Source organism: Oryctolagus cuniculus, chromosome 7 (genome assembly GCF_051225735.1).
Source record: "Oryctolagus cuniculus isolate XC-2025 breed Fujian yellow rabbit chromosome 7, ASM5122573v1, whole genome shotgun sequence".
NCBI lineage: Eukaryota > Metazoa > Chordata > Mammalia > Lagomorpha > Leporidae > Oryctolagus > Oryctolagus cuniculus.
The window spans coordinates 54,053,035-54,068,249 of record NC_142873.1 but is presented as its reverse complement, the minus strand read 5'-3'; the positions used below and the strand labels follow the sequence as shown (position 1 = coordinate 54,068,249).

The 15,215-nt window shown below is 51.2% G+C and overlaps 1 protein-coding gene across 1 annotated transcript in view; it reads left to right on the top strand.

Annotated features, from left to right (window-relative positions):
• Positions 1-15,215, top strand: part of PTGFRN (prostaglandin F2 receptor inhibitor) — a 79,286-nt gene that overhangs the window by 40,170 nt on the left and 23,901 nt on the right. Inside the window, exon 4 of the mRNA XM_008264605.5 lies at positions 2,604-2,984. Coding sequence (XP_008262827.4) covers positions 2,604-2,984 — 381 coding nt within the window. The remainder of the gene's footprint in view (positions 1-2,603; positions 2,985-15,215) is intronic.

Below are 15,215 nucleotides of genomic sequence, written 5' to 3'. Positions count from 1 at the left end.
TATTCAATTAAGCCCCGCCCACCCTCTATGCCTCCCAGTGATTTAAAGGGATGGATCTAAACCCTGTTGAGTGCCTCTCTCTCTCTCTCTCTCTCTCTCTCTCTCTCTTTCTCTCTTTCTCTCGCTCTTGCTCTCATGAATAAATCTTGCTTCTCTGCTGCCCTTTACTTGTGTCTCATCCTTGAATTCCTTCTTGCATCAAAGACAAGAATGTGGACCCAGCCACCCCACAACGTGACCACAGGGGCTGTGTGTAGAGTGGTTCAAGCTATAGAACCCAGCTCTGGGCAGCAGCTTCCATTCTGAATCTTCTCAAAAGCTACCATCAGGTTACTTTTGGCCCCTTGAAAATGGTGAATGAGGAAGAAGTATTTGGAGGGTGGGTGAAAGGAGAGATTAGGCTTTGTTTTTTTAAAGATTTACTTAATTGTTTGAAAGGCAGAGTTACAGAGAGAAAGATCTTCCATCCCCTGGTTCACTCCCGAAACAGCCACAACAGCCCGACTGGGCCAGGCTGAAGCCAGGAGTCAGGAGCTTCATCTGGGTCTCCCACGTGGTTACTGGGCCCCAGGTCTTGGGCCATCTTCCTCTGCTTTCCCAAGTGCATTAGCAGAGCTGGATTGGAAGTGGAGCAACTGGTACTTGAACTGGAGCCCATATTGGATGCTGGTGCTATAGACGGAGGCTTAACCTATGCCACAGCACCAACTTTGAGATTGGACTTTTAAATTCCTTTCTCTAATACTTTGTCCATTGCATTTTCTGTTACCTCTCAAGGGCATTCTTGAACTTGGCTTGAAATGTTGTCAGGCAGGTGAAAGGTCTTTTCTGAGTTGGGCTCCGGCCTCTGTCCTTGGGCCACCGTGGAGCAGTGGTTGACTCTGACCGCTCTTGCTGGAAGGCCAGGGCCGCACCTCCACCTAAATCCTCTGGGAGGTGTTAGCTGTTCAACACCTAAGTAATTGTTCCCACACCATTATCACGAGTTGAATGTTTTTCTACTCTGATTACAGATGTTCAACTTCGTTTTCAAAACCCTCTGAATAGAGGAAAATGTTTCCATGTAAAAAGCTTCAACAGGGGAATGCTGAAACTAGATCTGCCTTGAGTCTCTGACACCAAACACTTCAGTGCTTTGTCTAAATATAGTTGGCTTTTAATTATCCACGCTAATGAGAGAGAGCAGTAGCATGGATAATCCAAAGACCATTGTGTTTTGGTTTCAGGATGTATGTCAGATGCTTGACTTTTAGGTGGGTATGTCTATTGAAATAAATGGTATTCCAAATACATTACATGTTGAAGACTTGTTCATAAGGAAAATTGTTTGATTTTACTTTCCTGGCCCTTCTCTTAGGACTTTTCCCTTTTTATGCGTAAATTGGTTTCATTGGCACCTCCTTCCCTGTTTTCCAGGCCCCAGCAGACACCATGTGTGGGTCACAGTCAGAACTAAGTTGTCGGGGCTGGTGTTTGGTACAGCAGTTAAGCCACTACTTGGGACACCCACATCCCATATTGGAGAGCCTGGTTTTGGCTCTGCCTCCCATTTCAGCTTTTTGCTAACGTGCACCCTGACAGGCAGCAGATTTAAGTAGTTGGGTCCCTGCCACCCACATGGGAGACCCAGATTGAGTTCCAGGATCCCAGCTCTAGTGTGACTCAGCTCCAGCTGCTGCAGGCATTTGGGGAGTGGACCAGCAGATGGAAGATCTCTCCTTGTGTCTGGGCCTGTGTCTCTCAAATAAAGAAATAAAAACATTTTTTAAAAGAACTGCATTGCCCTTTTTTCCTGCAAAATCACCCGCTTTGATCATGCACACAGAGAAAATGTAATTTCAGTTTCGTGATGTTCGGCAGACTTATACAGGGCAGAGCAGGAGCCACTGTTGTGGTGCAGTGGGTTAGGCAGCCACATGCAGCGTCGACATCCATGTTCCACACCACAGTGCTGGTTCAAGTCCTGGCCGCTCTACTTTCCATCCAGCTCTCTGCCAACGCACCTGGAAAGGCAGTGGAGGATGCCCAGTGCCTGGGTCCCTGCCATCCACGTGGGAGACCCAGATGTGGTTCTGGCTTCAGCCTGGCCCGGTCTTGGCTGCTGGCGGCCATTTGGGGAGTGAACCAGCAGATGGAAGATCTCTCTTTCTCTCGCTCCCTCTGTCATTCTGTCTTTCAAAAAAATTAAATCCTTAAAAAACAAAAAAGGTCAAGAGCATATTTCCTGGAAGCAGCTAGCCTAGAGTCGGACCCCAACCCTACCGTGTATTAGCTGTGTCGCCTTCAAGAAGTTACTTAGCTTTTCTGTGCTTCAGTTTCCTTTAAGACGATGATAGTTCCCACCTCAAAGGTCACTTTGAGAGTTGATCGTTCTAAAGCACTCAGAATACTGCTTGGCGTAAAGTAGGTGTATATAAGTGTATGCTGCTGTTAGCATTTTTGAGAAAAAAATATATGCTTCATGAATTTATTCATTAAATATCTTGCAAATACAGCTGTCCAAAACCTTCTAATGTTGGTGCCAGGAACAGGAACTGAAAAGGAAAGTGGGTGGGGAAAATGTCGTCCCAATCATTTAGATGTATTTGTTTTTCATTTCCAAGTTCTCCGAACATCGGTGCCCAGGAACGTGTCTGTGGCTGAAGGCAAGGATCTGGACCTGACCTGCAACATCACCACGGACCGAGCAGACGACGTGCGGCCCGAGGTGACGTGGTACTACAGCAGGACGCCGGACAGCACCTTGCCCGGGCCCCGCGTGCTGGCCCGGCTGGACCGCGACTCCCTGGCGCACAGCTCCCCTCACGTTGCTTTGAGTCACGTGGACGCACGCTCCTACCATTTACTGGTTCGAGATGTTAGCAAAGAAAACTCTGGCTACTATTTCTGCCATGTGGCACTCTGGGTACCAGGCCACAACAGGAGCTGGCACAAGGTGGCAGAGGCCATGTCTGCTGCAGCCGCTGTGGGCGTGACCTGGCTAGGTGAGTGGTCCGAAGCACGGCTCTTGGCCTCCTCGCCAGTTGCCTCTGGCCTTTGTGCTTTCCGGAGGACTCTGGGCACTCAGCGTTGTGTGTTATTTGGGCATTCGCTCTATCAGGATGAGCATTCTTTAGCTCAGCTGAATCCCAGGTGAAACCGGCTGCAGCGGAGTCCGGCAGGCAAGGGAGATGTTCAGATAAGAAGGCCTTAGTTGTCTCAACACCCTCATCTGAGAGGATATAGCATCCTTTGTTGTTGAGATGTGCAGGTTCGGAGCCCTGGGGAATGGATTGTTGTTAGACAGAGAATCTGCCGTTCCTCCCTCCTCTTCCTAGACTCCTGGCTGCTCCCTGACCAGAGCTGGTGCTTTTCCCAAGGCCGCTTCGGAAAGAGAATTCCTTGGGTTGATGGAATTTTTTCCACTAATACCCTGGAATCCCTGGATGATTGTGTTTGCAGACACCAGTTGTGGGGAGGGGCCTCTTCTCCTGGGTGCGCTCAGCCCGGACATGATCCCCGGGGAGGAGCAGGGGTTCGCTCAGGATTAGCCGCCCGGTAGCGCGTCGTGTCTGTGAAGATGGCTGGCTGCTCTGTCCCCCGCCACGCCCGTCTTCCCATCTCTGTCCCACTTGGTTGCCCACTGGGCAAGCTTGTCACCACCTTTTCCTAATTGTTTTGTGTCGTTGTGAGTAGACTTAGGAGGGCTGGGGTCCAGCGGGGTGAGGAGAGCTTCACTTCCCACCAGCCGTACTGTGGGGATGGGACAGGCCTGTCAATCAGCACTCCTCTGTCTTCCCTGAGGAAGGCGTTTGGCATTGCTCTGAGTACTGGGAGGCGAACAGATCTTGAAGGCCTTTCCTCCTCTGATGGTAAATGACCTCCCACCGTGAACTCCAGCTCATCCGCAGCTCTGCCTCACCTCTGCACTGGGATCTGTGCTGAGGAGATAATAGTGTCTGCCCCATCTGGCCGGCTCTCCCTAGTCAGCCTTGGTTTGCCAACGATGGAGAGTTTGCAAGTAAGACCAGAGGGGACAGGGAGAGGAACAGTAAGATGGCAAGTGGAAGGGCTGGTACAGGCTAAGCCGCCATCTGCGGTGCCAGCATCCCATTTGGGTGCCAGGTTGAGGCTGAGCTGCTCCTCTTCTGATCCAGCTCTCTGCTATGGCCTGGGAAAACAGTAGAAGATGGCCCAAGTCCTTGGGCCCCTGCACCCGCATGGGAGACCCGGAAGAAGCTCCTGGCTTCAGCCTGGCCCAGCCCTGGCTGTTGTAGCCATCTAGGGAGTGAATCAGCAGATGGAAGATGTTTCTGTCTGTCTCTCCTTCTTTGTAACTCTGCATTTCAAGGAAATAAATTATAAAAAGGGGGGAAAAAAGGCAGGTGGGGCAGGCACATAGGTTAAGCTGTCCCTTGGGATACCTGCATCCCCTGTCAGGGTGCCTGGGTTGAAGACCTGGCCTAACTTCTGAGTCCAGCTTCCTGCTACTGTGCACCCTAGGAGGCAGCAGGTGGTCGCTTAAATACTATTCTAGAGGCCTGACTTTGGCCTGGTGCAACCACAGCTGTTGTGGGCATTTGGGGAGTGAACCAATAAGCCAAAGATCTACCAGTGTCTGTCTTGCCTTGCAAATAAATAAAAACAAATTCTAAAAAAAAAATAAGCAGAAGAGACAGCCCGTTTTGCAGTGGAGACCAGGCAGGATGTGAGGGTTCCTGTTAGCAAAGTGATCCTTTGATAGGTGGAAAGGAGAAGGAGCGGGTTTGTCTGGTGAGCTTTTATTCCTGCCGTCTAAATCCCATGCAGGAGACTCACCATGAAGTACTGAACTGGAACAATGCTGGCCCAGCCAGAACTCTCCTTAGCAACCTTCAAAATAAAACAGATGTTGTCAGCACCAAAAGAGGAGTTTTCATCTCTGGAGCTGAATCTGCCTCACAGCTCTGATCTTCTGTGCATTGTGTGGCGCTGTCAAAGCCCAGCGCTGGCTCCCCGCACCCTTCCGCCGTCAATTCCGAATCCCAGCTCCAGGATTTTTTTTTTTTTTTTTGAAAGTGCTGCCTGCACTCCAATTTGAGGGCTTCTTTGAAGTACTGGTGCATTGATCGGGGCGTACCCTGGGGGAGATGCAGGGACTGTCAGCAGCGGGGGGCTCTGGGAGGGGGTGGGCTCTTTTAACTAGAAGGGGTTTGTCGGGGGCTGTGCTCTCCAGAGAGTGGAAAGAAATGGAGAGACTAAATTGTGGCAGGGGCTCCGTTCCCATCCTAAGGACCCCGTGGCTTGTTTCCCCAGGAGTTCCTGGCTCGCTGTGGTGCCAGTCACCCATGTGTTTGGCTCTCACTGCGGCTGCCAAGCTCAGAACCCTGGCTCCCTGGTGCTTTGCACAGAATAGGCACTCGATGGTGTTGGCTGAATGGGTAGATCAGCCAGAATCGACACATGCATTGCGTTGTAAGATGTGTGTGTAGGAAAACCGGAATTATGAAGAAAGCAGGAATATTTGACTCGTAGATGACTCAGAGCTATTGGCCCGTGGGTAAACCCTCCAGGAGTGTGTGTGTGTGGTAGGAAAACCTGCTTTCTTTTCCTCCGTTCCTCTTAAATCTCTTCCTTGCTCGTGCCTGTGACTCGCACAATTGCGCTGGCTGGAGGCTCATCAGCAGACCTTGCTGCATGGCCCCCCAAGAGACCGAGGGCCCTGGCCTGCCACTAGCCTGCGGCCTCCAAGTGTGTAACATATGGATGTGCGTGTGAATCCCAGGCCAGACACAACGTGGGGCCTCTGGGCAGTGTCTGAGAAGAGGTAAAAAATGGCAGAAAGACAGGTGACCTGCCAAGCACTCTGTTGTGTAGGTCGTGTGCCATGCTAGGTTATGCGACTATGGAATATTGTCACAGAAGAATGCTTGAGAAGGAGGCAGGTGTGACACACCCACTCGATGTTGCTACTTGGTAGGCTACTTCCTGAGCACTTACTGTGTGCCAGGCACTAGGCTCAGGACTTGCCCTAAATAAATAACCCTGTGAGTCCGGTACCAACTCTGTCCCCATCTGAGAACCAGTATCTTTTATTTTGCTTATGATTTTGAGGGTCAGGAATTAAGAAAGGACCCCATCTCTTATACACATGGGGACAACTGGGGCTGCGGATGCCCCTACCCGATGGCTTTCTTGTGCACCTGGCACTGTGCTCCCAGGCCTCCCTTGCCCCACATGCATCTCCTCCCCCAGGCCCTCACTCCGTGGCTTGGGCATCTCCCAGCACGATCTTCTCAGGATGGTCCCATATCTTACACGGCAGGTGCCTCCCAAAGGGCAAGAAGCGGAAGTTGCTGGCCCACTTACAGACTGTGCCTGGGACCAATACACGATCACTTCTGCTGGTCTCTATCAGTCCTATCCGTCTGGAGTCCACTCAGGGTCAAAAGGAGTGGAGAAAGAAGCCCCCTCTGTGGCAGCAAGGTCACACCGCAGACGGGCACATGGAATGGGAAAGGCCATGGCCGTCTTTGGAAAACAGAATCTACAGGTTAATGCCTGATTCTGTGGTTTGACATTTAGGACAGCTGGGAGAGAATGACAGCCCAGGATCCAGTCTGTCCACCCTGTTGTCATCTTAGGTCAAGTGTTTTCAGCCTTGGGGATCCGCTTCACCTAGGAGACTGCAGAGCACAGAGTCGCAGAAGCCGGGCAGTTCTTGTCCTCCTCTGCTTGGGGTTGCCGCATGGAGGCAGGCGAGTGTGTTGAAGCCGACTGGGGTCTTCTCCAGTGCCTGTTGCACCAACCCGGAAAACATCAGGGCCGGGGTGTGAATGTGGCTGGCAAATCCAGGAGCCCGCACAGCAGTCAGGAGCTTCGTGATGAGTAAAAAATTTTAGAGGCTGAGAAAAAGTCTCTTCCACTTAGGATTTGTGTCCTACTTTGAAGGAGAGGGGAAAACAAACAGATTTAAGTTGGCTTGCAAAATGGAGCACAATTTAAAGCAAGAGTCATAAAAATAAGATCAAAAGGGGTAAAGAAAAATCTTAGATATCGCAAGGTGGTTGGGACAAATTAGTTACTGCCCTTGAGCACTGAGTTTGCCTCCGAGGTTTAAGAAGAGTGGAAGAGAGGTTTAAACAGAGCTGAGATTACAGCTTCTCCACCGAGGAGGGAAAACAAACTGCAGAGACACAAACTTTTTCTTGGCACTGAATTTATCATGTGCTTTTTATTTTAGGGGCATTGGATGACATAATGGACAGTGCTTTCAGCCGCCGTTTTACAAAAGCCCCTCCGTGATTGTTTAAATGGATGCTTCTTAGATCCACTCTCTATAAAAGCTGTGGGCATAAATCTTAAGTGTGTGAAGGAGTTTCTGTAAGAAGCTGAATTACTGTAGGGGACAAATGTTGCTTTGTGTTGAACCAATCTAGTAGATGGCGAAAACTTAGAGAGTCTAGCGGAATGACTCGTTAATCTGCATATTAAGCCATCTCTCCCTGCTATCAGATGTCTTAAATGAGCCTTTGGCAAGAGCTGGATACTAATCAGTTCATGGTTGAGCTCTCTGCCCGGAGTATCAGACTTCTGCGGTGTTAATTGGAGAAGGTTCTGCAGGCTCGGGAGGAAGCAGGGCTGAGTTCTCTTCAGGCTTGAGAGCCTGATTTGCATTCCTTGCTGCTGGAGGACCCGCCCCTCCTCCAGCAGTGTGCTGTTGAGGAAGGTAATTATTTTTTCTTTAAAAGGAGCTGTTAATCTGCTAAGTACTTGGTAGAAACTGCAGGGTTCTGTATGCCACGTATTGGAGATAAAATTTAGGTCTGAAGGTTTCTGTAGGGAGATTATCATCAGCCGTGTGTCCAGGATTATTCCCGAAGGCAGGAGAGTGTGGCCAAGCGGTGGAGGCAAGGAGACCCGTGTTGAGTCCTGCTCCACCAACTGGTTGTGTTTGGGGTGTGTCACGTCACGCGCCTCAGCTTCCGTGTGCTTCATTTAGTGGGATGATGCCTGTCAAGTGCCCGGCACATTTTCTTGGTAGAGATGATAATTTATTACTGCTGAGGCCCTTCCTCACCGAGTTCTTACCCTACTCGGAGGGTACGGGGTGAGGAACTGGAGCATGTGTGTCCTGGAAGCACCTGCGCCTGCCCCAAGCCTGCAGATCCACCTCCTTCTCTGGGCGGAGTGAGTACGCAGAGTGTTGCTGCTCGGGGTGTGGGCATAGGTGTTGTGTTCTCCTGGTATGTCTGCTGCTCTGGAATGGCTCATGCTGGATACACTCTCATTGTAATGACTCTGCAAGCTGGGTCCAAACATAGCTCCGTAGTTAGAGCTCTCCCTGTGTAAATATTGGAGAATATCGAATTGTGCAAGCTCGTGCAACCCTTTGACAATTAGTCATTACACTCAGCTGCCTCTAAAGGCCCTGCCCTGTTAAAGATCATAAACCACACCGTTGTCATCATCAGACGGCGCCCTCCTGTGTCCTGTAAGTTCTCGCGCAGCCCGCTCACCTAACCAGCTGCCCCAGGTTCACTAAGTTTCAGAAGAGCTGAGGACACAGCCCTGCTGCGCACCGCATGGAACCCAGGCGCCAGCTTTTACCACCCGCTTGTCTTCCCAGATGTCCCCGACTTTGAGGAAGGGTTAATAACCTGGGTGTGTAACAGGGTGGTGCAGTTTGATCATAGTGGGAGCCAGGCCGTGGCTCTGTAGCCTCCTGTAATTCTGCTCACGTGTGCCGCGCAGGGGCTTAGTCTGCTAGTTTAGCTCTGCTGGGCTGTGTTTTTTTTGCTGGGGTTTGTTTGTTGTATTTTTTCCTTTAGGAAACCAACATGAAAATACTGCCAGTCTCATTGGGTTGTTGTGCAGATTAAGAGAAAATAACAAGGAGCGAAGATGGCCTGGCACATGTAGACAGCCCTCCATAAGTGCCAGTGTGGTCCCTCTTCTGTGACACTGGGACAGTGGTACCCTCTTTGGAGAGCTGTCAGGAAAGGGGAGGAATCTGTGTGGAAACCTCTGGGTCAGGTCCCTGCACACAGAGGGCACATAATCCTTGTTTTTACAACCGAGCTAAGGGTTCTGAAAGCTTTTCATGGCTGGAAAATTCTAACAGAGGAGTTGAGAGGCCTGTAGTGTTTAAAAAATCTTGCATTTGGAGAGGGTCACCTCCTGAGCCGACACTCCCGGGCTGCAGATTCGGGGGCGGATCCCTGTTTCTGAGAACACCAGTGACGCTGCACCGGGCCCAGCTTCAGTGTCCTGTGAACAGGCTTACGGTGCAGACTGTTGTTGGTTTTTAATGTTACAGCTTGAAGCTTTCAATGACAGTAGGAGAAATAACCAGCAAATTCAACAATTACTAACATTTTACTGATCTCACTGTCTCTCTTCCTTCTCCTGAATACACACGTACACTTTCTTTCTTTCTGGAAGGAGTATAAAGCATGACCCAGACATCATGTCTTGTCATTGTGCAAAACTTCAGTATGCATCTTTGACTGATAAGCCTTTTTTTAAGCATAACCACCATTGCGTTCTTAGCTGATTTCTTGATGAGATCAAGCAGAATGTAGTGGTAATCAGTGGTGAAATGCTTGTGCCAAAGATGAGCAAATTTTTATGCAAAACGTTAAACTTAGTTCAGGAAGTATGTTAATGTCTTTCATGTACAAGGCACTGCGTGCGTAGCAGGTGCAGATGAATGAGATAGAAAGTCCCAGGCTCTGGACAGAGTCCTGTAGAGGTGTATAAGACATCCATACAAATAACCAAAGTCCAAGGCAGTGTTCAGATAAAATCCTTGGAGAGCAGGGAGCCTGGCAGGTAGTAGGAGCGCTGTGCACGTGTGTTGAATAACAAGTAGAGGTGTGATATGCTGAGCGAGTTCAAAGGAGGCATTCTTTGTTAAGTAGCAAAGGCTACACAGAGAGGTGTCCGCGTGATGGGCCTTGAGGACCACTTTTTTAAATGGTAAAAATAGCATTTAAAGGATCATTTCTGCACATGCGCCTGAACAGAAATAAGGAAGAACCCACCCATACTCCGGCCAGTCTGACACAGTGGAATCTTATCTGCTCTAGGGGTGTTAAGTCTAAAGTTGACCCACCAGGCTGGTCGGTTCACAAGCTAGGAATCCACTTGTTCTTGTCTGTCTGTCTGCAACTGAGGCCTTGTTTCCTGGGGTCTGCAGTTGGTTTTAGCAGGATGAGACCAAACCAGTGGAGTCCGTACAGAGACTCTTCTCCCCTGCCGGACTGGGGAGACTGCACAGTGTGCAGCTCCCTGGGACTCTCGCGTCTCTACATTTGGAGCCATTGGGTTTAAACAGATCCACTGTTTAAATAGATAGAGTAGATCAGGAGAATCTGCTCAGTCATTTAGCAGCTGGGCAGGTGTACCACGTGCTGAGGCTGAGGGGCCAGCGGGAAGGGAGGCCTAGCGGTGAAGGGGTGCTGAGAGTGAGAGGTGCTGCCCAAATGTGGGGAAGGCAGTGGGCAGCGGGGCTGGGCCCACGTGGCGGAGGGTGGGGCTGTGCTCCTAGTTTTGGCAGCGAGGAAAGGTCATGGGAGGTCAAGTGAACAGGTGGCCAGGCCGTCCCATCAGCCCAGGGGTGGCATTGAGGTTGTCTTGGCTTCAGGCAGTAAGGGCCAGGGTGAAGGGGTTGTCTGTGAAGTTTTCACTTCTGTTCCCAAGTGTTTCTAGAGTGCCTGGGAACAAGAGAGATGAAGACACCGAGGGGTAGGATGTGTGAGGATAGGAACCTCGAGGGTGGACAGCAAGGGACAGGGACAGTGGGAGACGGCACCTGCTTCAGGCTGAGGTGACCAGGAGTCTGCAGGGCTGGAATGTGGCTGCAGGAACAGACAGTGGAGTGGGTTTATTTGGAGTTGGTTCTGGTGTGGAGGAGGAAGGGGTGCTGCACTGCGGATGTGCCTTACTTGAGGTGCTATGGAGACACCAGTCAGATGCCAAGAACTCAGCTGTGGGCCTCTGCTGGGTCTGGAGCCTCAGGAGGCATTTGGACCGCAGCGTGGGACCACTGGGTTCGAATGTCTGGGCTGTGGGGCATGAGGTGGGGAGGCTGCCCTGGGGGTTGACATGGGCCCTCACCTTGCCTGCCTTTTGCTAATGGGTCAATCAAGTCATCACTTCTCTGCCCTCCTCTTTATTTTTAGTTGACAATTAAGATTATGTATATTTATGGTATACAGCATGATGTCTTGATATGTGCATACTTTGTGGAATGGCTAAATTAAGGCAATTAACATATCCATTGCCTGACATATATTTTTGTGGTGGGAGCATTGAAGACTTAATTGGACGTTTAAAATCTCCGAGCAGTGTTCAAGGATACAATGTGTCGTCATTGATTAGAGTCACTTTTGTTGTACAGCAACTCTCCAGAACTTGGCTGCCCTGAGATGTTATGTCCTTTGACCAACATCCAACCCTTAGGCTCTGATCGCCACTTTTTTACTCTCTGCTCCTGTAGGTTTGACATTTTTTTTTTAAAGATTTATTTATTTATTTGAAAGAGTTACACAGAGAGGAGAGGCAGAGATAGAGAGAGAGAGAGAGGTCTTCCATCTGCTGGTACACTCCCCAGTTGGCCACAACAGCCGGAGCTGCACCAATCCGAAGCCAGGAGCCAGGAGCTTCTTCCAGGTCTCCCATGTGGGTGCAGGGGCCCAAGGACTTGGGCCATCTTCTACTGCTTTCCCAGGCCATAGCAGGGAACTGGATCAGAAGTGAAGCAATCGGGACTTGAACCGGCACTCATATGGGATGCCAGCACTGCAGACGGCAGCTTTACCTGCTACACCTCAGCGCCAGCCCAGGTTTGACATCTTGAGGTCCTTTGACTTATAAGTGAGATCATCAGGTATCTGATGTCTTTCAGTGCCTGGCTTAGTTTATTTCACATATCATCTTCTAGGTTCATCTGTCTCCATCCTTTTAATGCTGGAATCATATTCCGTGTGCACCTAGACCAAGTTTTCTTACTCGTTGATAGACACTGGGGTTGATTCCTTTTCTTGGCTATTGTCAATAATGTAAACAGCCACTATCTTCCATCATAATTTTATTTATTTTTTTTTAATTTATTTAGGGGCCTAGCACTGTGACACAGCGGGTTAAAGCCCCGGTCTATAGTGCCGGCATCCCATATGGGCGCCGGTTCAAGTCCTGGCTGCTCCACTTCCAATCCAGCTTTCTGTTATGGCCTAGGAAAGCAGTAGAGGATGGCCCAAGTCCTTGGACCCGTGCACCCATGTGGGAGACCCAGAAGAAGCTCCTGGCTCCTGGCTTTGGATCGGCACATTGCGGCCATTTGGAGAGTGAACCAGCGGATGGACGACCTCTGTCTCTGTCTCTGCCTCTCTGTAGCTCTGCCTTTCAAATAAATAAAAACAAATCTTTAAAAAATATTTATTTATTTGAAAGAGTTACAGAGAGGCAGAGGCAGATAGATCATCCATCTGCTGGTTCACTCTCCAATGGCTGCAACAGCCAGGGCTGGGCCAGGCTGAAGCCAGGACCTTCAGCCAGGTCTCCCACGTGGGTGTAGAGGCCCAAGCACTTGGGCCACCCTCCACTGCTTTTCCAGGTGCATTAGCAGGGAGGTGGATTGGAGGTGGAACAGCTGGGCCTTGAACCGGCACCCATATGGGATGCCAGCACTTTCGGTCAGGACTTTACTTGCTGTGCCACAGCACCGGCCCCTCATCATGATTTTAACAAAACACCCTTAAGAGGGTACAGCTCTGGGAGGATGTGCCCGGGGGTAGAAGTAACCCTTGGCGGATGGAAGAGTCCGTCTGGGAGGTGATAGGAGAGGACTCCCGGCATTTCCATTTGCGCTGGTTGGTCAGGCTGAGGTGATGGCCCACAGAGACCCGTCTCCTGGGCCAGAGTCCCATGCAGTAACTTAGCCGTGTCACCGCCAGCACTGCACCCAGCCTTCTAACAGGCGTTCTGGCAGTCAGTGGGACGTGGGAAACACAGAACTTAGAGGGCAGTACATTTGGCTCATCCGAGAGATGAGGATGTGCTGGGAAGGTGGTGGAAAGGACGCGGCCCTAGATTCAGAGCCGCCACTTTGCAGCTGTGTGGCCAACTTGTCAACCTCTTTGAAGCTCCTTCTCCTTAGAGTGCACCAGGGCCCCTGAGTGGTAATTCCCAAGCACTTGTGGAGGTGTGTGGATAGGAATCCAGACGCACACCAGGAACTTTGTTTGTTTTAGTTCCTTACATACGGTAATGTTCTGAGCCAGTTGCTCTTATCCCCGCTGTTCCTGGTGGAGCATTGCAGTGGTTAACCTGGCCCAGGGTCACACAGCACGCCGAAGGCACAGCCAGGTTGGAACACCGTCTGATTCCAGAGCCCTGGCTCTTGCCTGCTGCTGCCTCTGCATCCTAGCATGTGCAAGTTCATGGTCTTGACACTGCCTGACATGGAGTTGAGACTATGAAAGAGGCGGTTGGCGTGGGGCCGGTACAGCTCGGTCTGGGCGGGACCGAGGGAGAGTGCGCCTGCTTCGCGCACAGCTGGTTCAAATCCACCCTTCCCCTGTGGTTGTCCTGGTTGTCCAGGGTCTGTGTTCAAGTCTGCAGCTTGGGTGTGGGTGGCTTGAATGTCTCTTGTCTTGTGCGCTTGCTGGTATAAGCACATCTCGGCAATGTGTGTCCCACAGTCAGCTGCTGCTGGGGAGGGGGCCTTTGGAGGGTCAGCACCGTGCCCACAGCGGGGCGACCTCAGCACACGCGCCTGGATGGCTGCTCAGGTCCCTTCCAGCTTGGATGCCCCAGCAGCCGGGGGCCTCTCTCCAGCAGGGTGTGCCCCTGTGGGCAGGCAGGGGCTGCGTTGGGTTAACTTTCTGTGGCACAGAGTCCAAGCTCGCTTGTAATTAAATGCTTGCAAAGATGACATCGGAGGGAATTAGGATTTGGAGTTCTCTCTGTATCTCGGCCCAGTGAATCATTTTTGGAGAAGTCACGATGTTATAAATTCCATTAGGAGTGTAAATCACACCAGAACAGTTCCTTGATCTCAGCGGTTTATCATCCGTGTGAGTCATAAATAAAAGCAACGCTAAATAAAACTAAGTGGTGATGCAGATAAAGACGGTGTTAGCAAATGGGAAGCTCTGATAGGTCAACTTGTGTTTCTCCTAGAAGGCTAAGTGGGACGGAAGGGAAACGGGGTCTTTCCTAAAGGCTGTAGCAGGGAGGCAGCAGACACGTACTGAGTGCCTGCCTCAAAGAAGGCAGCGTGTTTGGAGCTCGGGGAGGAGGCCCCAGAGTGGATGGCTGGTATGCAAGAAAACAGAGCTCAGGGGAGCACGGAGGAAGAGCGTCACCCCTGGGACTCAGCACCTGGGTGACTCAGCCGCTGCCGTGGCCTGGGAACCTCAGGTCATGAGACGAAACCCACAGAGGAGACTGGGGGAGGAAAGGAGGCTACGGAGAGGATCCACCCCTGGTTTTCCTCGGCAAGTGTGCAGGAAATCTTTGCCAGTGAGGACAGAAACGTGGAGGTGCAGAAGTGGATGCAGCGAGCCTCACAGGAACGAAATGATAGAGATAGAGAAAAGGGGGGGGGTGCAGATTAGAATATGCAGGGGGAGCGATGGCCCGAGGGCCTGCCTCTGGAATGTGGCCAGGGAGGGCAGGGACCCAAGCCGCTGTGGGATCCACGGGCCTGGACTCCTGGAATGTGCTGGGGGTAGGGTTTCCAGCATTGCTCCCCTGGGCACTCTGCAGGGCTGCGGGCTTGCTTGGCATGGTAGACGGTCTCCGCAAAGTGTGAACACAGCTTCCCAACAGGTCCTTCGCAGGAGACTCCAGCCTGCTGGGAAAACTGACGGCACAGTCCCCCACCCCACCCCCAGCCGGAAGTGGCTTCCTGGCGTTGGCCTTGAGAGGCTTTCTTGGTGGGGTATGGGAAGCGCATTTTACAGAGACCCCCTCTTGGGACCCCTTCTGTCTGCTGTGGTTTGTCTCCTACAGGTTGCTGGGCTGGAGGCGTGGTCCCCACCGTGGTGAGGCTGAGTTGGGGCAGGGTTGGGGGGGGGGTGTTAAAGGTTTATCTACTTGTTTGAAAGAGTTACACAGAGAAAGGGAGAGGTAGGGTGAAGCATCTGCTGGTTCACTCCTCAAGTGACCAGGCTCTTCACCTGGGGTCTCCCAAGTGGGTGCAGGGGCCCAAGGACTTGAGCTATCCTCCGCTGCTTTCCCAGGTGCAT